We start from the raw sequence: 20,406 nt of genomic DNA on the forward strand, positions 1-20,406 counted from the left end.
ATGAGAGGTCACTTTAAGCTTATTTCCATTATAAGATCAAACTAGAACCATTTAAGCAATTTGACAGACCGCCAAATAATAGTTTCCGTAGAGCGTCAACAAAATCTATCAAGTTTCAGAGAAGAAGATGTCATTTAAAAGTTATTTTAATTTTCTACTTAGGCGGTAAAGATTTTACTATATATACAAATGAGCAAAACCTATGACCCCCAGAGCGGGACCAACTTTGACTCCATATGGGGTTTAATATGAACAAACTAGATAGATGCCTTATGGTTGGTGTTTTACATTAACTTTCTCAACTCTAGCCTTAGCCTGGGTTCCAGTCTGTCGATTTTTTATGTGCTTCTGTTTGGCAAATTGATACTATCAAAACCAGAGATGTTGTGTTATCTATGACGATCGAGTATGAAATAGCGCGTATGTAATGAATAAGCAAAAAATATCAACGCCTGAATCCCAGGCTACTCTAGCCTTTATTGTTTCAGAGAAGATGATTTTTTAAAGATTTTGGTATATACATGCAAGGAAAATCCATAACCCCCTTTGGTAGGGGTAAATTTTTATCAAGAGTTAAAATTTTAACAGATCTTGTAGAGGTTGACTAGACGATGTTTGATGCAAAATATTAGAACTAAAGCCTTTATGGTTAACATGTAGATGATATTTGAAGATTTAACTACCTACAGAAAACTCTTTATCCCCAGAGAAAGACACAATTTCGATCATAGGGCTGTTGTTTTTCCTAAAAACTTGGAAGTGGTCCACTAGACAATGCTTCATGTTCAATATCTTAGCACTAGCTATTATTGTTTCAAAGGAGATGACTTTAAAGCTTTAACTTTATACATTTATAAAATACCCATGACCCCTGGGGCGGGGCCAATTTTGACCCAAGCGCTGTAATTAAAACAAACTTGGTAGTGGTCTTACAAAATGTTTCATGCCAAATATCTAAGCTCTAGGCCTTTATTGTTTCAAAGGAGATTGGCATTTAAAACCCACGACATCCAAAGCAGGGCCATTTTGACCTAATGACATCATTTAAATAAGCTTGGTAGAGACTAACTAGATGATGTTTCATGCCAAATATCTAAGCTCTAACCTTTATCATTTCGAGCTGATTTTTAAAGATTTTAAGATGTAAGCAAAACTCATGACCCCCTAGGCAGGGCCAATTTTGACTATTATTTGAGCAAACTTGATAGAGGCCCACTAGATGATGTTTCATGCCAAATATCTTAGCTCTGACCTAAATGGCTTTCTTAAGAGATTCTGTTTATCACTATTTCAGTGAAGATGAGTATTAAAGAATTGTCATGCCAAATATCTTAGATTCTGGGATGAGTTTTAAAGATTTTTCATTGGTTGCCTTGGCAACAAAGAGTTCTGCATGGAATAATTTTTTAACAACTTGAAAATAAGATCACCCAAGGATTATTCTTTTGATATTATTGGCTACTCCATTGTTCTCTAGTGAATAGTTTTTTTAATTTCTGAGAAAATGGGCACCAAAGTTGATGCCAACGAGAAGGTCATTACAATAGCTTTTCATTTTTTTCTTTCAAAGTGGAGCTTATAATTATCGAGGTTTCATTCTTCAAAACTATGAAAGTGTAAATATGCTGAAAGTTCTTGATGATCTTTTCTCAGTTTTCACGGACCTTTTCTCAGTTTTCATGGACCTTTTCTTAGTTTTCATGGACCTTTTCTCAGTTTCATGGACATTTTCTTAGTTTTCATGGACATTTTCTTAGTTTTCGTACAGACACATTGACTCTATCAGCTATATGGAATTAATCGAGGAAAATGAAATAAATGATAAGACATGGCTAACAACATATTATATTTATTCCCCTATATACTTGGTTTATATTATAACATTTCATCTAAAGTAATACCTTCTTATCCATGTAATTCATTGAACATTTTGCAAAAAGACAAACAAATCATGAATAAACAGTATAGGTAGATAAATATGTTAGAAAATTCCATACATAGTTGCTAAGACAACTAAAAGCTCAAAATAAAACAAATACATGTATACCAAAATAAGAGTCAATCTTACGACAAAAAAACAACTTTTTATAAACTAAACCACTGCTTAACCAAAAGCGTTAACCAATGCTGACATCAATGAGTGTGTCATGACAATAGCTCCACTTTTTCTTTGAGAAATGAAGCTAAATATTGAATGTAAATTAACATTATACTGTAAAATATATTTCACAGAAATGTAAAAATAATTATCCAATGTTACTATTAACTACTAGTATCTAATGAGCACATGTACAAAGAAGAACCTTGTAACGTTTCATAAAGAACTAAAAAAAAACTAACCATGGTCCATTATTTTGATTGGACATAGATGCTATGGTCCACAAAACCTTTCTCAACCCTTTGCCTGCAGGTGCCTGCAGAAATGTGTCGTCACGCCACAGATGCCCCCGCATACAGCCAAAATTTCAAATGTTATAATAATATTTAGTTCCAAATTTGTTTGCACAAACTATTTTTTTTTTCATTTTAAGTTCAAAACCCTTAAACTATTCAATGTTAACACAAATCATTTTAATTCAAAGTTCAAGGCCATGAAACTAATCTGTGTTTTCTATTTCCATGTATATATGCTTCATAATGTACAGAAGATTTATATTTATGACTGTATATAAACTGCAGCACCACTGCCTGGCTGTGTTGCAAACAGAGCTTCATCAACCCTTGACTCAAGTCCCCTCACAACATAGTAACCATCTTTTACTTTTCTTAGAAACTCTGAAAGTTCTGAGCTGGGAACCATAGATACAGCACAACCTCCCCATCCTGCACCAGTCAGCCGGGAACCAATAGCACCAGACTTTCTAAAAAAAAAGAAGAAAGCATCAGGAATTTTATATCATATTGCATAGTGGAAAACAGTTATATTTCAGGTCTTTTTTTGAAATTGTTATTTTTTTTTGTTATATTTTATATCATATTAAAGCTGCATGCCTCCAGATGAATCAAAATATTTTGAGAAAATCAACATTATAAAAAATGCAATAATGTTTTAAGAAAAGTACAAATATGCGCCATTCAAGAAATAATTTACATGTTATATGCAATTAAGGATTATGCAGAATTAATCACTATATCTTAATTGCATGACTTAACCCAATAAGGGTTATTTTTTGCATATTCTGACCCATTTTTGGTAATTTTGAAATTGCGTTTTTCAACAAATTTCATAATTCAGATACCCCTGTAACAGGGCTTTAGGTGTGGAATTTATACAGTATTTCAGCAATCAGTGTCACTATTTTTAGTACCTAGTAATAAAGAAAACTTTCAGCAGTTTTGGAGATGAAACATTTGAGCCAAACCTTGATAAAATGAACAAAAGAATAGGTGCTTAAGCAGTTTTAAGAGATACTGCAAAATGATTATTATTCACGGAGCACTAATTTTTCATGGTTTTTGTGGATAGGTCAATCATACAACTGAATTTCATTTTGTCTGCTTTAAGATTATTTTGCATCTCATTATTTACATTTTACCTTTTGGAAAAATAAACAGTCCATGAATTTAAGTACCCGTGAAAATGTTCATTGTGACAAAACCACGAAATTTCATGTTCACGAAATTAAATAAATTCGCAGGAAGAAATGCTTCATATTTTTCTAATAATAGATGAAGAAGATATATAATATGATATCATACATGCATAGATTGACTAGATCATCTAACTCGGTACAACTGCACTCATACTGTTGACTACAACTCTCGTGGCTTTGGTTCATCAATGTACCAAGTCTCTGTGCAGCATCTGAGGGTACTTCCTTACATATCCGCTGGAACTCCTCAACTCTACGTGCCTCACTGTACACGTGTCCAGCACGCTGATACAAGCGAAATTTTTCAACTGTAGAAAGAAACAACAACGATAATTAACAAGAACTGTCGGAGGACAGTATTTGCTTGACTATTCGAAAAGTTGTCACAAGGGTGTTTTATTGAGTATAATAATGCTAATTACCTATGAATACATAAAATTGACCGAAAACGTACAAAGGCTTGTTATTAAGATGTTTTATTAAGTAAATCACTGCTTTATTATTATGAATGCATAAAATTGTCCCAAAAAAGGCACAAACCCTTCAGTAGTTACGGAGATAACAGCTTACAAGCAAAACTTTACCATGAATTTCTAAGTTGAAAAAGGGGAGAAAAATCAGCCTAAATGCAAGATAGAATTATGGATCTTGGTCAGTGACCTACAATTATGATTCTTAATGCATATGTGAAGTTTTAAATAAATATCTTTCATAGTTATTGAGATATGTAAAACTTGCATGTAAACATTAACCAAGAGACTAAGTAGAAAAGGGGAGATGAATCAGCCTAAATGCAAGATAGAGTTATGGAACTTGGTCAGTGACATACAATAATGACCCTCCAATTATGACCCTAAGTAGATGTGTAAAGTTTCAAATAAATATCTTTGAAGACCTTTAACTAAAATTTCGAAGTTTCAAAGGGGCAAATAATTCTGCAAATATTGCAGGCAGAGTTATGCAATTTTGCAAACTGATGTACATTGTTACTATAAAAAAGTATTGCAAATTTCAATTGAATATCTCAAGCAATAATTGAGATATTTGACTTTACAAAAAACTTTAACCAATGCAGACGCCGACACGGACGCCGACGCCGGGGCGACTACAATAGCTCTCATATTCTTCGAATAGTCGAGCTAAAAATAATAAATTAAAATAACATACACTGTACATTGACCATTAAAAAATGCATTAAGTATGTATGAAGACTTTTCTGCAAAAACACAATATTTCTGTGATGTCTTGTAAACCTTTGCAAAGCAAGTGTGACTTTCATCTTAAAAATTGAATATTTATTTTATAATTCCATGTTTCCATTGCAGAGAGTGAAAAAATTGTGTTTTATTGCAGCTTTTTTTTTTCTTCTGTTTTTGTTTTCTTTTTATTTTTTGAAATATTCTGGTTTCAATGAGTTTGCCTTGGCTATTTCATGGCTTTACTTCAAGCCTTGGTAATTTTGAAGAAATTTTATAATTTGTACCATGTAAAGTATTGGCACTAAGACTAGTTTCTGCAAGTTTTTCAGCTGTCACACCAAGTATTTCACACACTTCCTGTTTTGAGTACTCTTCTTTATGGAGACATGCTTCTACAATTCCAGCCATATCCTGTAAGCTAAGTTTCAGTTTATTTTGTAAATCTGCCAAATTCTTGCACTCCTGCCATTGTAATTCTTTACTTTTTGCCATAACCTGTAAATAAATCAAAAAACATAATTCAAAAAAATTTGAAATCTTGAAAATGGAAAAAGATGTGGCTAGTGTTATACATGTAATATAGTAGCCACATGGTAATAACCAGTTCAAGTGATGGCAGATTGCTGCAGTAATGGCAGAGATCCAAAGATTCCAAAGACATGTTTAAAATTTAATAAGAATAACTGAAAATTAATGATGCATGCAAGATTTTGATCAAGTATGACCTAAATTCATAAAGGACTATTTATCATTCAAAATCCATGTCCTAGTTATGGGCCTTGGACAGAGCCCTCCTTTTATAATCTCAAAGAGTTACAAGCAAATATCTTTGCACAGTGGTTTAATGCGATATGATGTTGTACAAGAATTTGCATGCAAAGAAAAACTATGATATAGGCTACTATGCTCAAATTTCATATTTTTAAATATTGCTAATTGCTACACAATCTCTTTGTAAATATAGAATAAACATGTTTTGACTACACACAAAGTAGATATCTTATGTTTTAAACTCTACACACTATAGGTAGACACAATGAGAAAATATTGTGTTGTTAAAATAACTAGCAACTTTACTTGACCTGTAATAGGATGTGTGGCTTCCCAGACACAGTTTGTACATTCTTTGTTTAAAATTAGACATATTTAGAAAGAATAACATGGATTTCAATTAATTTCTGGAATAAAAATTTTTACTCTAAGATGAGCATAGTATATCTTTAATCAATTGTGATACCAGTCCTCAGGTCGGAGTAGGATCCATGCTGTTCGCTATCTGTATCAGATTCTCTACTTGTAAAAGGGTTTTGTAAGCGAACAGCATGGATCCTGATCAGACTGCGCGGATGCGCAGGCTGTTCTGGATCCATGCTGGTCGCAAACGCACTATGTTGGTTTTGTCATGGCACGGCTGATATAGAGAAATTTGTACCTGCATAGCTAGGCGGCACTCAACTACCCTTGTATTAAAATCTGATGTAGCTGCTTTATTCTTCTCTACACAACAATTAGATATAACAAACGCTACACCTTCTGGGAGAATTACATCTTCTTCCGACAGTGGATTAAAGTCAATCTTTTTGGCCTGTAAGATGTTAAGTGAACACAGTTTATTACATGGAAAACATTTATACAAGTTATAGACATTTCAAATTTTATTTTGTTTTCTTGTACATTATTTCTTCTCTGTAAAAAAGTATTTCTTTGTTCTATTTATACAGGCAAAAAACAAACAAACTAGAAATGTGACCATAGGACACGGATGCCCCCACATGCCACTGTTCTGTCAATCTTATGACTCTAGGTCAAATATTTTTTGGACTACATGTGCTACAAGTTGAAAACTAAAAATCAACAAAGGGCCATAATTCTGTTAAATTTGGTCGCAGCAAAAATTCCTTCCTTTACTACCATCTACACATTAAGGTTGTTAATCCCTGGAAGTTTAAGCCAAATCTGCCATCGGGTTTAAGAGGAGTTGCGTTCACAAAATTTCTATATAGTATATAATGAAAAAATCAACAAAGGGCCATAATTCTGTTAAATTTGGTTGCAGCAAAAATTCCTTCATTTACTGCCATCTACACATTAAGGTTGTTCATCCCTGGAAGTTTAAGCAAAATCTGCCATCCGGTTTAAGAGGAGTTGCGTTCACAAAATTTCTACATAGTATATAGTGAAAAAATCAACAAAGGGCCATAATTCTGTTAAATTTGGTCGCAGCAAAAATTCCTTCCTTTACTACCATCTACACATTAAGGTTGTTCATCCCTGTAAGTTTAAGCAAAATCTGCCATCCGGTTTAAGAGGAGTTGCGTTCACAAAATTTCTACATAGTATCTAGTGAAAAAATCAACAAAGGGCCATTATTCTGTTAAATTTGATCGCAGCAAAAATTCCTTCCTTTACTACCATCTACACATTAAGGTTGTTCATCCCTGTAAGTTTAAGCAAAATCTGACATCCGGTTTAAGAGGAGTTGCGTTCACAAGATTTCGGGACGGACGGACGGACAAGTGCAACGCTATATGCTCCCACATTGTGGGGGCATAAAAAAACATTCATGATAGTAAAGGTACTATAACTTTTTTTAAAATGACCAATTACACTTAAATATCTGAAAAACTCCAGAATCTCGAAAAAAAAAGGACATTTTATTGAAAATAAGCATCCATAAATATTCAGATCATTTTCAAGCATATATATTCTTTAAAGTTTTTCCCCCAAGTTTTTAAATGATGTATGATTATCAAGTATGTGACAACTGTTGAGATATGTTTGTTCTGTGTTTGAAAACTTATGGTAACTTATCCTTGTTCATGTTGCCTATGTTATCGACTCAATGCAAATATGTGTTCATTTATTCTTCAAATAACTACCCACTAATTTATGCAAATGAAAACTATTCACTCAGGGAAATAATTTTGCATCACAATTCATCATCTTTTAGCTAGTTTATACAAATTTCTTTTACTTTAATTGTGTTGGAAGCCACAAGCTTATTGAAATACTAATAAATCTGTTGCTGGAACCAACCAGTACTGCTCACAGAAACTGTGAACAGCTTGCCCCTAGTGGGGTATGAACCCAGGTGGTCAGCAATCCTTCGAATACTAGTCTGATGCATTGACCAGGGCCGGTGCCACCACTCTTGGCATAATTTCTAAAAACAATCCACAAAAGCACCTGCCAGCGTTATTCAGGTAAACACTGGAACAAAGGTAGAACCACAGACCTACAGTTAGCTTGCTGAAAAGCTTTATCTAACCAAAGAATACAATGGGTTTTTTTTATAAAAATTTAAACTGATAAGGGAAAAGAGTTCTGAATTGGACAAGTTTAGTACCTATTTAGATAAACAAGACTAGTACATTGTTAAAAAAAAAAAAATTAATGACACTTACAGTTCCCGGCCTGGCCATGAATGATATAGCTTGATCCATACCACCACCCTGAGTTCCTATATACCTCTCACAACTTGCGCACATATCTGCTATCTCTTTCTTCTGTAAATTGAGAAAATAAACTTGTAACTCATCTTAACATTTTCATTATCAATACTTAAGCATGCTTTAAAAGAAATTTGAAAGAAGTCTGAAATTTTTCTAAATATTTTCCAGTCCTTTATTTACTATGTGCTAGATAATTTATAATTCAAATATGTAGATAAAATTTAGTTCCAAGTAAAATGCTTCAAAAAACATATTTTCTTAAAGTGACATTATGTCCATCCAAGCATAAATAATGAGTGTACATGTAAAAATGAACATGACTTTTCTTTTTTGACATGAATAGTTTCATTTTGATATAAAAACAATCAATACCCAACATGACCTATGGACATTTCTATAATTTGAAACTTATTAGTAAAATTTCACTGATAAAAATTGTGTGGCAGTCCTTTTACATTTAAGGCAGTGTTTATAGATACTAAATAATTGTCGTCTAAAGTCAGTCTTTTGGAATATATACCCGGCCAGTAGTCTATTCAGATCAAAAATCATAGATTGCTCAATCCCCTGTTAAACAACGGTGCTAGTCACATTGATTTGACCGAAAATATGTTTAATTAATCTTATTTATGCAATATAATATCCTGATTAAAAAAAAATAATAATAAAGAAAGAAAAAAAAATCTAATTTTTAGCTTGACTATTCGATAAGAATATGTAGAGCTATTGTAGTCACCCGAGTGTCGGCATCCGCGTCGGCGTAACCACTTATGTTAAAGTTTTTGTAATACCTCAAATATTTTCAAAGTCCATTGACATATGGCTTTGAAACTTTGCACACTTATAACCCCAACCTGTTGACAGGAGGAGGTAACTGTATCAAACATTTTGACAGAATTATGCCCCTTTTTCGACTTAGAATTTACGCTAAAGTTTTGTAATACCTCAAATATTTTCACAGTCCATTGACATATGGCTTTGAAACAAGTTGAAATTTTATACACTTCTTTGAGAGCATAATAGGACTTTCTTCAAGGCCTATATCTGTAATATGGATTTAAAGAAAAAAAATTTCCCTTTTTTTTACTTAGAAAATTTTTACATTATCAAGGCTTTTTTTACTATCAAGCACTAAGAATTGTCGAGCGTTGCTGTCCTACCGACAGCTCTTGTCTGTTATATTGTTATAAACTATAACTATAAATCAGAAAATTATATATATTTTTTAATATATGTATATTATATTGCATAAATAACAAGATTACACACATTTTAGATCAAATCAATGCAACTAGCACCCTTGTGTTGAACAGGAAAAATGTTATGAAAAGAGATAGTCAATTTGCACACACTGCCATTTAAATTCACATCAAAGGGCAATAACCCAAAAAATAAATACAAAGCTGGTATACAAGAGTTATTCACTCTGATATCATTCTGATATCTTTAAAACCTTTTGAGTTTTTTTAGCCTGGCTAAAAAACTAAAATATGCAAATTAAGCATGAAAAAATAACAAAGGGCAATAATTCAAAAATATGATGAGGAGAGTTGTCATTCTTGACTTCAGGAATGGGCCATTTTTTGCGCAAAGAATGACTTACATAGCTTTTGTAGAGGTCAACTAGGTAATGCTACATGTTTGTTTATTTTTGATACATGTGATGTCATACATGTGTCTAAGCTCTAGAACAAAAATCAATAAACATTTGTAATTCATTTTGAGTTGGGTTTTTTTGTGTATGAAAAAAATTAAGACATAAAGCCACACCCTACATTTGATATCCAGCTTACCTTTGACCTTGATTGGTTATTGGCTTGCATAGTAGCTAGGGCAGCACAGCAGACAAGGGCACTGGAACTAGACAAACCAGCACTGTTGGGCACACAACCATCTACCATACACTGCATACCAACTGGGTTAGTTAGACTTATAAACTCCGTCATACCTTTCACCCCACATAACACATAATTGTGCCAGTCTGGTTTAGCCTTGTTTATCTCAAAGTTTGTCATACTGCACTGAAAATCTCTATAAATACAAAAAAGGAATTATTGACAGTTTCTACTCCATTCAAGAATGTTTGGTACATTGTTTGGTGAAATGACCGGGACAAAAAAAAAGAATTATAATTAACAAAGGGCAATAACTCTAAAATCATGAAGTACAGAGTACCAGTTTTTGAACACTGCACTTTATCTCAATAAGATCTATTATCCTATGAAGTTTCAATTCCATAACTTTTATAATTTAGGAGAAATTGCCCAGACAAAAATAAAGTATGAAAATTAACAAAGGGCAATAACTCAAAAAAATAGAAGTGCAGAGTGACACTTAACCTTTCATCTTAGTATAAATGCAGTTTTAAAAACAACAGAAATGTTAATAACTTAGTAGCCTACCTGAACTTATCATCTGTATTTGAAAGGTAGAGTTGATTGTCACTTGTTGGGCAGACAGCAATAACAATGTCTTGCTCAATTGCCATTGGTAACACCCCATATCCACAATAATCTATATGTTCTCCTTGAAAAAATAACAATATTTTTTTTACCCTTAAGCAAAATTCCCTCTCAGTATTGTTCTTTTTTAGTTCTTTGACTTAATAATTTGGAAGCAATAACAACTTAAAGTATGTCACTACAACAGAACCATGCCTGTCAGCAAGAACTTTATAATTTTTACACAGATATGTGCCACTCACTGTACAAATTACAAGATATATAACATTAATAATCCAACTGAAATGCGTGCACTCTTTGAAAATATAGCACTCCTCTCAACAGAAAATAGTTTATTTTCAACTTAGTTTATCCTCTAAGACTACATGCAATAAAAGTGCATTACTAGATGCAGTTTTTTTTTTCTCAAATAGGAATACAGTATTTCAAAGTAATTGTAACACATTTACTTTCAAAAAAGTTAAAAGGGCTAAGAATTAAATTATCAGTCTAGTAAATCCGCTGCTAATGAAAATTATTTCAAACACTAAATTGGTGTTCATTAGATCAGATTGGTCTAACAGCTGTTCCATTCCAACCCAATATAATTTTGTAAAGACTAAATTTTTGTAAACACTAACCTTTTTTTTACTATAACAGTATTTTTACCACTACCCTTTGGAGCGTAACATTTTTAACAGTTTCACAGAAATCCACTCAAGACCACAGTGCTTTACCTTTCTGAATATGTATTATTACAAAATAAAAAGTTAATTACCTATCAAATTAACACGCCCAGGTGCCCTTGCATAAAATTTTGGTTCACAGTTGTACTTTTTAACAAACTTCTCCTTTATATTTGCATACCTGGAATACAAATTATATTTTACAAATGTACTTGCATTTTGAAAAAAATTATACATGCATGTGTATTTACATAACTTAAACAAAAACATGATTTTATTTTAGTCAAAATATATTGACGTGCAAAAGCTAGATTCTGAGATATTTTCATTCTGGGGCAGAATCTCCCTTTAAGAGGCGAGATATTGCCCAGACATGAAAATAACATATTAACATGCAGTAGAATTATATGAAATTGAACTAGATTCTATTTGTTAAAAAATATTACAAAATTTTGTCATGCAACAACGTGATCATACTGATGATAAAAATTTTGTTTTATTGCCCCATATTTGGCATAATTATTAGCACCAAAAATTTGGCAATTTATCTTATGTACTGTTGTCTGTGCATCCCGCAGATGTGACAATGCAACATAGCAAGAAAATGAGAAAAACACGCTCTCTAACCATGGCTATCTGTGACAAACTATATAACCAAAAATAAAACTTAAAAATACATGTATGGTATACGCTACATGTACACTGTACAGTACGTTTAGGATAATTACTTAGTGACCTGGTGGTCAAGTCCACTATTACTGTGTAAGAAAGTTATCATATTTTGTTTTTCATCTTTAGGCACCTAGTCTTGCAATATGAATTTAAATATTGACCTATCAATCAAGTGTCAGCGTAGCGCAGTAGGTAAGGTTGTAAGTCCATCTTCTAGTAAAATATCAATGCAAGACTGGTTCAGATTGTACTTTTATCATAGCGGCACATTAGATGACACTGTTTGCATAATAAACAAGTCATTTATTTCATTATTTCCTGATGTCACAGTTAAAATTAGTCCTATAAATATGACCACAGGCGCTAGTCACATAATCAAATAATTTACATAACCGGTCTATATATGTATATTAAGATATCTTATTATAGAATATAGCCCATATAAAACTTTAAAAAGTTTGTTTCAAGCACCTATGGTCATAATGAAATAATGATTAACGAGAAAAAAAGTAGGTCTAATCTCCTATACATGTAGGATTTGTTGCACTGTTGCACACACCCTCGAGGTTTTGAGCATCTCGAGACAACCCTCAACCCGCCCCCTTATTTACAATTTTAAATGTCATATGGGACATTACAATGTCTAAACTTATGCAATAAAGCGCATATAAACGATTGCATTTACCTGTCATGGTCTACTTTCGCTTCTGCTAAATTTTGTACCGGTGGAGGTAGGTCTGCCATTTTGTCTATCACGTGGCAAATCAATGTCATGTGATCGGTAAACATAGGCTAAAATATGTATAGATTCGTGCCAAAAGTTTGAGATCACACACTTTGTTACCCGAAATCATCTGCTACGGTTAAATCTCATTTTATTCTATACTTTTTGTACATATGTATTCAGATAAGTTAATTTAACATTCCTAGGGTACGAATCCCAGATTATTCTTAACAATATGTAGTGATGTTATTATGGCACGGTGAATACAGCATTTATTATAGAATTTCCCACCAAAATGTCACACAGTATGAATTAATTACTTTATTTGCAAATCTGCACTAATTTACATTGTCTTAACTTTTATGTTCAATGTTTTATATTAAAGGAACTGTCCACCGTCGTCCTTAGTCTAAAAAGATAAAATTTAAATTTCTTACATAAATCAGCTTGGGCACTTTAAGCAGAAAAATATGCAGAACATAATGAAGAAATAAACTCAGAAATAGTTTGAAAATCGTATTTTTGTGTTATTCATAGCCCAATTTGATTGAAATGCATAGGAAAACTTTTTTTTATTTTTTTGACACATTACACAATAAAAATAATTATTTTGGGAAAAAAGTTATTGGTCTATACATGTACCTTTATCAAATGGAACATTCACATCGAAAGAATATTTCCAGCCCAACTATGTTAAAAGACCTCAGTGGAGTCCCTTAATTTAAGTACTATATAAGGTCAATATTATATCAAGTTTTACCAGATTCTATTTGAAACACCCTAGTTTCATACAACAATGGTCTTTTGAAAAACAGATCAGAATTGCAATTTTGAATGACGTAATAGATATGACATGCCAGCTTTACCATTACTACTAGTCTGTCTGTAATTTAGCCTACTAATGGCAAAATAATTGTGTATGGTTACGTTGGTACCGCGCATTAGTACCGTTGGTATGCCAATGGTAATTAAGTATTCCTACTCTGAACGCACCCTTAAATTATTTTATTCGGTATAATATTTTCATGAATCAACATGACCCAAATTTAAAATGCGTTTTTTAATAAAAAAATAAATTTTAAACTCAAATCGGACTAATTATCACAAAAATGGTCTTTGGTTTAATTCTGAATATGTTTCTTCATAATCTTTTGCATTTTTTCGTTTTTAAAAGTTCTCCAGTTGATGTAAGATTATAAGAATATAAGAATATTATTCAGTTATTTCGTATGCAGTGAAATGCAATTTAATTATGCGCCATACTTTTCAAAATCTTTTTTGATAAATACACATTTAAGATATATCGTTCTCAAATTTCCTCAAAACTAATTTGGCCTCTTAGAATATGAAGGACTTCGACTGTCTGCACGTGAAAAGTTATGAGAGCAAAAAGAAATCCATTTTTAACCAAAGAAACAATTTTTTTTAAACGTAAAATGTATCCATTATTATCCATTTACGAAAATGAGCCCGTCATTGGCATTCAAAATCAGTCACCAAATTTTGCGCCAACTTTCTTAATATTTAAAACTAATAACCTATATATTCGTAACGTTATACAATAGATTTTGATTTATAGTTACCGGAAATAAACCAGGTCCCGATTTTGCACGAATGAATGGAATAAAAATAAGATGTCGCTTTATTTAGATAACTAGGAATGTGTTTCATCATACTTTTAATGTAACGTTACTTAATTAATGATTAAGCAGATGTATACTATATTTATTCTTGTATTATCTTGCTTGGTAAAAAAATAAGAAAATTTAAGACTTTTGTTTATCTTTTAACTGTTTGAATCAATAATGTAAAGTTGTCGATTTTTTTAATTGATATAAACAAAACTTAGTCTCATGTGTGAGTCTATGTCATTGAAATAACTGAAAATATACTATTCTTTGATGAGATGGGTGACGCGTGCACGTGATATTCGATATCAATCACGGGGCGTATGCTAAAAATAAAAGTATCGCACTTTTTAAAACTGACACAATTTTGACACAAACTTATTTCCAAACGTGTGTTCATTTTACAGATCAACTGTAAAGGAAAGGAAAGAAACGAGCAAAAGGGCGATATACAGTCCCCTCGAAAAGTTTCCGGACATAGTTACAAATCATATAAAATGAAAGAAATATCAATGAAATAACAGCAAAGGAATATTTTATCTCTTTAATCTTCAAATATAATATCAAACATCTGCAAAAACAACACTTGTCAACATCCTGATGCCATTTAATGTCAATTGTTAGTCAATATTATCCAATTGTCCCCAAAACGTCTTCATTCATAACATTACAGTTTGTGCATCTTAATACTTGGTATGCCCTCTGTGGGCTTCAATGTCAGCCTGTTTTCTGTTAGGCATGCCTCTCACAAGCCGAGAGCACCTTTCTCTGGGTATGGCCTCCCATGATGCCACAACATTTGCCTCCAGTTCACCCATGTTGTGACTTAATTTGTTCTTAAGTCCACATTTGACATCCCTCCACAAGTTTTCTATAGGATTGAGGTCTGGTGATTGTGGGGGCCATTGAATACACCTTATTCCATTGTCTTCCTTCCAGTCATGAACTATTCTTGCTCTATGACATGGCGCATTGTCATCCTGTAGCCAATAATTGCCCCCATATCCCAGGAGATGGGCTGATGGCACTGCAAAATTTTCCAGAATGTTCACATATCCTGTTCCATTTAACTGTCCATCAATTCTAGTAAGCCTGTCCCCCTGTATGCCATGGCACCCCACACCATTACCCCACCACCTCCAAACTTCACAGTTGGGATCACACAATTATCCTTGAAATTTTCACCGGTACGCCTACGGATGTAAACACGGCCCTCTGTTTGAAACATGTTAAATTTCGACTCATCTGTGAATAGCACACATGACCAGTCTACCCAAGACCAGTGTTCATAACGTCTAGCAAACTCCAGACGCAGTTGGTGATGTCTGGCAGTTAAAAGAGGCTTCTTAACTGTCCATTGAGGCCAGTGGCACTAAGTCTGCGTCTCACGGTAGAATTTGAAGCATTCACTCCAGCTTCCTGCCAGACCAGACTCAGGGCAGGAACTGTTAATTTTCGGTTCTGGAGGGAAGTTCGCACTAGTAGCCTGTCATTCCTCACGTTGGAGACCTTGGGGCGTCTAGGGTCATGGGAACCGGTCTCTTGAAGACGTTGTAGGGTCTCGTAGACTGTTGACATGAAATACAAAATTCATAAGCTTAGAGTGTTAAAAAAGGGGAAATTATCACTTTTGTTTGCCAGAAACAACAATGCAACACTAGCAGACACTTTAATTTAAGACAAAAACGTATACTAAAAACTTAGAATGACTCACCTTGACCTTCCAAGCTGGCGTGCAATCTCTGCAACAGGAACTGTGACGGTGACCCTGATCCCTCATGATCTCACAGCGTAATCTCTCCTCCAGTGACAGCATTCTTCTTTTTATCGTAGGTAATGACAACTGCTATCAAATGTTATTATACTCATTACATTTTAATTTTTTTCTGATTTTGGAATGTTTGTTCTGTACACTTCACTTTATGGTTAATTAAAATGTACCACAAACAAACACATGTGTTTAAGGGAAAACAATGTTTGGAGGGCACAAATGATGACTTTTGAAGACAAATAATGTTAATTTATTACCTCCCTTTATCACACCTTATTGAAAGGTACCTCTTTTGTTTCAAACTAATAAAATAAGCAAATTACCTAGAATATTTCAATAAAAAAAGTTTGTACGGAAACTTTTGGAGGGGACTGTATAAGTACTACATTGGAACATTGTCACCAGAGAGCTACAAATTGCTGTCTTATAACAAAATCACCGAAAAACTACGTGTTCGTTCCTTTGTCCTTTTAAAAACGTTGTCTTATGGTTTAGATGATTAAACTAAAGAGTAAAATGACTTTTATGAATAAATGATTGTAGGAAAAAAACATTGAGCTTCTGGTGCCAGTGCCGTATTCGTAAAATATTTTACCAGGCCTAAATTGCCAACGAATCGAATTTAACTATGGCTTTTGGGCTTTATTCGTTAATAGAAGCTGTAATATTATGTTTAAATGCAGTGTGTATCCTTCACGAAGAAAGGTTTTTATCTAAGAGTAGGTATTCCTTCATCACTCGCTTGAGTACTTCAAATTTTATTATCAGGCTAGTTGATAAAATTCGGACAGATCATAATTCGGATAATTTTTTTATGTACTGTACTCCAGTCTGCAGGATTTTTTTACTGTTCTTTTGGAACAAAGACTAGAATCGTATTTGTGTTTTGCTAATAATAACGGTTTTGTTAATTTTCGCTGTCAGAATTCTATTGAAAGGTTTACTCTTCTGACATGAAAGTGAAAACAAATATTCCGATTATTCCACACTGCAGCGTATTTTTTTTTTACATTAATGACATATTTCAGTATTGCAGTTCTATATTTTCAGTTGGTTGGGGCACAGATCAGAGAGGGTTCGGTGAGCAGCCTGGGATGAAAACACAAGTGATGAATTTAATACGCTCAATAAGAACAGTTATGAGAAGTTAGTTCTTTCTCAGTTTACTATACATGTACATGTCTGTTCATTAGTTTATTATTTATATGTAAAGTTGGCAATATAAATTTTTAAACCCATTTCCAGCTGGGATGACCCGTTTTGAATTATTTAGATTAGTCCATTAGTTCAAATCAAAAGTATAGTATTTAATCATTAATCATGGTACTGAGACATATGTACTTGTCAGAGTTGATGAACATGGCTATTTTTCCTCAAAATTTAAAGGCAAAGAAGATCATTCATTTCTTCATTATAGATATTTTATTAAAATGATTAGTTTTGTGGAAATAATTAATCTGTATAGTACATTTACAAAATGTATTTTACTTTTGGTATGTAACATAATTGTGTTTTTTTTGTCAATAAGAAACATTATACCATTATCAGGGATTATGAATATGTAGGCCAAAATTAGCGTTTCAAATGCATTCAAGGCCTCACAAACTTTATTGTATATTGTAAAACCAAAAATGATCACCTCAAATTCAAAATGGACCATCTCAGACAGAAAAATTAAAGCCTTGAAAATTTTGTTAAAACATGTTGTAACTTTTGATGTTTTTTTTTCTTTACAGTACCACTGATAGGCATCAATGTTATAGTGATAGGATTTATGTTAGTACTTGGATGATGAATGGAGAGAGAATGGATATGCTTGATAAACTTGTAAATGTAAGATATATACATACAACTGTGAATGAACAGATATTGGTGCAATGGATGAAAAACAGAAATAAACACGTCAAATATGAAACGCCAATGGTTGAAACTTCAAATATGAAAACGCCAGGGTTCACTGATAGAATACTTTGCAAAAGGATAGGAAAGAATTATATGACCTGAAGATATTGTCACCTGAGGGCAATAACTGGTATTAAGTTTAGAAGGACTTTACCTGCTATTGCACTGAGATGACATATATGGACTACATGTATTTATTGACTATTTGATTTTAGTATAGTGTTTGGGTATATACAGTGTATTGTCTATTTTGTATGGACCAAAGTTATTTGAAAGAACATCTATTTCAGTAAAGACTTTATATTATATATACATGTACTCAATAATTTATACAAAAAAATGTAAGGATTGTGTGTTGATTGAATTACCAGATGTAAGGTACTATAGAATGTTCAGTGTTAATTGGATGATGACATTGGATATACATGTATTAAACCCATGAAAAACAAGATAGAGAGTTTTTAAAATGTCCTTATGAAGGCTTATATATATTAATATATATATCTGTTAATTTTGTATTCATCTGTCCATCTGCAAGTGCATCATTATATGGCATTTAAAATTATATTCAACTTACAAATTGTTTAAGATCAGTGTTTTGTTTTTATCAAGAATCTATTTTTAAACTTAATGCCCTGTAAATATCATGATTTCAGAAAGTGTTATTGTTGTTATATTGCCTCCAAAGGCCTTTTTATAATCATCTTTTAGGAAAACATGTATTTTTGAATCTAAATTTAGTTCAATTACTGGAAATAAATCTGGGGTACACATGTGACATTGAATTGTATAGGCTAGCAAGACTGGGTACAGTGATATTATTTACTCACTGTGATATTTGTTTTGACCCTCACCTCTCCTTGCATCATCATGCATGACAACTATTGTTTATAAGTCTCCTAAGGTTTATAAGCTTACTTAGAAATTAGATGTATAGCAAGTATATACAATTATTATTATACTTACTATGCACCTACATTGTAATTGATGACACATTTTTATTTTCTTCATGGTGTAAAGCAAGATACAAAATGTACATGCTGTTTTATTTTTAATATAAACTATATTGCCCAACAATTGAATTATATGGCAATAATAAAGAGGTATATTGTGGTCATTTTGAAATGTGGATCTCCAACCTTTACCCTGCTAAAACTGATAGTGACTTAAATGATTGTAGTCTTTCCTTGATCTGACCTGTTAAAGCTGCATGCCTCCAGGTGAGCCAAAATATTTTTTTTTTAAAAATACACTTGACAAAAAGGTCTAAGATTTCAAGAAAAGTAAAAAAGATTCAAGATTCAAATAATATATTACATGTTATGAGTGATAAAGGACTGAATTTGCAGTATTTACAGGGATTTTATTTTCAGTATTCAAAACAACCTGTGACTTTCTGAAGGGGAAAATAAAGTGTGATAAATCAAAAAGGGAAAAAATCGAATTCCAACAATTCAGAATTTCAATTCAATTTAACATGCATGGTACATAGCAGAGACTATCTATAGGGGCAGCTTTCTGTCTTCTAGCTGATATAAGTCAGCTGCTGTTAAGTCGTGGTTCTGGTGAAGAATGTGCACAGGGCATTTTAGGGGAAAATATTAGCATTTTTAGTGGAAAATATACGTATTTTGTGCAAGGGAAAACAGCCTTTATTCGGTTGTAAAATATAGGAAAAAAATCACTTGATTTATCACATTTCTACTGCGTTACTTATGCAGGAGGGGCTATTTTTGCTTGTTTTGACCTCTAATAATTTATGTGGATTGCAAGTGCTGTTTGCAATGTGTAAATTATTTTCTTTGTACACTTCATAATATTTTTATTTGTAAATTCGTTTTAAAAAAATCATAAAAAGAGCATTAATCTGGAGACATACTGCTTTAAATGGTTAATATCTCATTATACATGTAAGATATATGTTAATGTTTGCCATTGATTCTAATTGGTGAAATATGTTTGTAAAAGGTATTCTTCAGTCAATAAACTGTGATCTGTATCCAGATTTTTTTTATTGAATTACATGTCATATATGTTTTTGTTTTGTTTTTCTTTGAGGGGCGTGGGGATATTGTTGTTAATAGTTTTAGTATTCTAATTTGGTCACTAACTTTTATTCAACATTTTTTTCTGTGCAGTTTTTAGATGACTGGAAAAAATAGTGGCGTTTTCCTACTGAGTGACCAATGTTCTTATGATTTGTACTAGAATATGATCTTTAGACATTACTTTTGAGAATGGTTATACAATAATTTAGTCGTGTGCTTTACACATTTAAAACCATTTTATTTAAACAACTTTGAAATCATTTGAGTATCTGCTTTTACTAAAAGTACTT

The 20,406-nt window shown here is 32.5% G+C and overlaps 2 protein-coding genes across 2 annotated transcripts; one reads left to right on the forward strand and one right to left on the reverse strand.

The window, feature by feature from the left end:
- Positions 1-1,833: 1,833 nt before the first annotated feature.
- On the reverse strand, positions 1,834-12,880 carry LOC132741594 (N-acetylgalactosamine kinase-like). The gene is made up of 9 exons (XM_060729800.1): positions 12,729-12,880; positions 11,464-11,552; positions 10,647-10,770; positions 10,038-10,275; positions 8,197-8,295; positions 6,225-6,377; positions 5,077-5,287; positions 3,700-3,901; positions 1,834-2,861 (listed from the first exon to the last, which is right to left on the reverse strand). Exons 1-9 carry the CDS (start codon positions 12,830-12,832, stop codon positions 2,657-2,659), a joined length of 1,425 nt encoding a protein of 474 aa, XP_060585783.1. The 5' UTR covers positions 12,833-12,880; the 3' UTR covers positions 1,834-2,656.
- Positions 12,881-16,743: 3,863 nt separating this feature from the next.
- On the forward strand, positions 16,744-20,067 carry LOC132741595 (immediate early response 3-interacting protein 1-like). The gene is made up of 3 exons (XM_060729801.1): positions 16,744-16,885; positions 17,217-17,312; positions 17,903-20,067. Exons 1-3 carry the CDS (start codon positions 16,795-16,797, stop codon positions 17,956-17,958), a joined length of 243 nt encoding a protein of 80 aa, XP_060585784.1. The 5' UTR covers positions 16,744-16,794; the 3' UTR covers positions 17,959-20,067.
- The last annotated feature ends 339 nt before the right edge of the window (positions 20,068-20,406 follow it).

This window comes from Ruditapes philippinarum, unplaced genomic scaffold (assembly GCF_026571515.1).
Source record: "Ruditapes philippinarum isolate M1 unplaced genomic scaffold, ASM2657151v2 ctg2452_1_1_1_1, whole genome shotgun sequence".
In the NCBI taxonomy this organism is placed as follows: domain Eukaryota; kingdom Metazoa; phylum Mollusca; class Bivalvia; order Venerida; family Veneridae; genus Ruditapes; species Ruditapes philippinarum.

What these genes read in the sequence shown, in the direction of transcription:
- LOC132741594 (XM_060729800.1), bottom strand. Translation starts at nt 12,832, where the DNA reads ATGTTTACCGATCACATGACATTGATTTGCCACGTGATAGACAAAATG. An exon ending in GCGAAAGTAGACCATGACAG is followed by an intron (nt 11,553 to 12,728) that starts GTAAATGCAATC and finishes TTTGTATTCCAG; the next exon opens with GTATGCAAATATAAAGGAGA. An exon ending in TCATGGCCAGGCCGGGAACT is followed by an intron (nt 6,378 to 8,196) that starts GTAAGTGTCATT and finishes AACATCTTACAG; the next exon opens with GCCAAAAAGATTGACTTTAA.
- LOC132741595 (XM_060729801.1), top strand. Translation starts at nt 16,795, where the DNA reads ATGGCTTTTGGGCTTTATTCGTTAATAGAAGCTGTAATATTATGTTTA. An exon ending in AGAAAGGTTTTTATCTAAGA is followed by an intron (nt 16,886 to 17,216) that starts GTAGGTATTCCT and finishes CTATATTTTCAG; the next exon opens with TTGGTTGGGGCACAGATCAG. An exon ending in AATAAGAACAGTTATGAGAA is followed by an intron (nt 17,313 to 17,902) that starts GTTAGTTCTTTC and finishes TTTTCTTTACAG; the next exon opens with TACCACTGATAGGCATCAAT.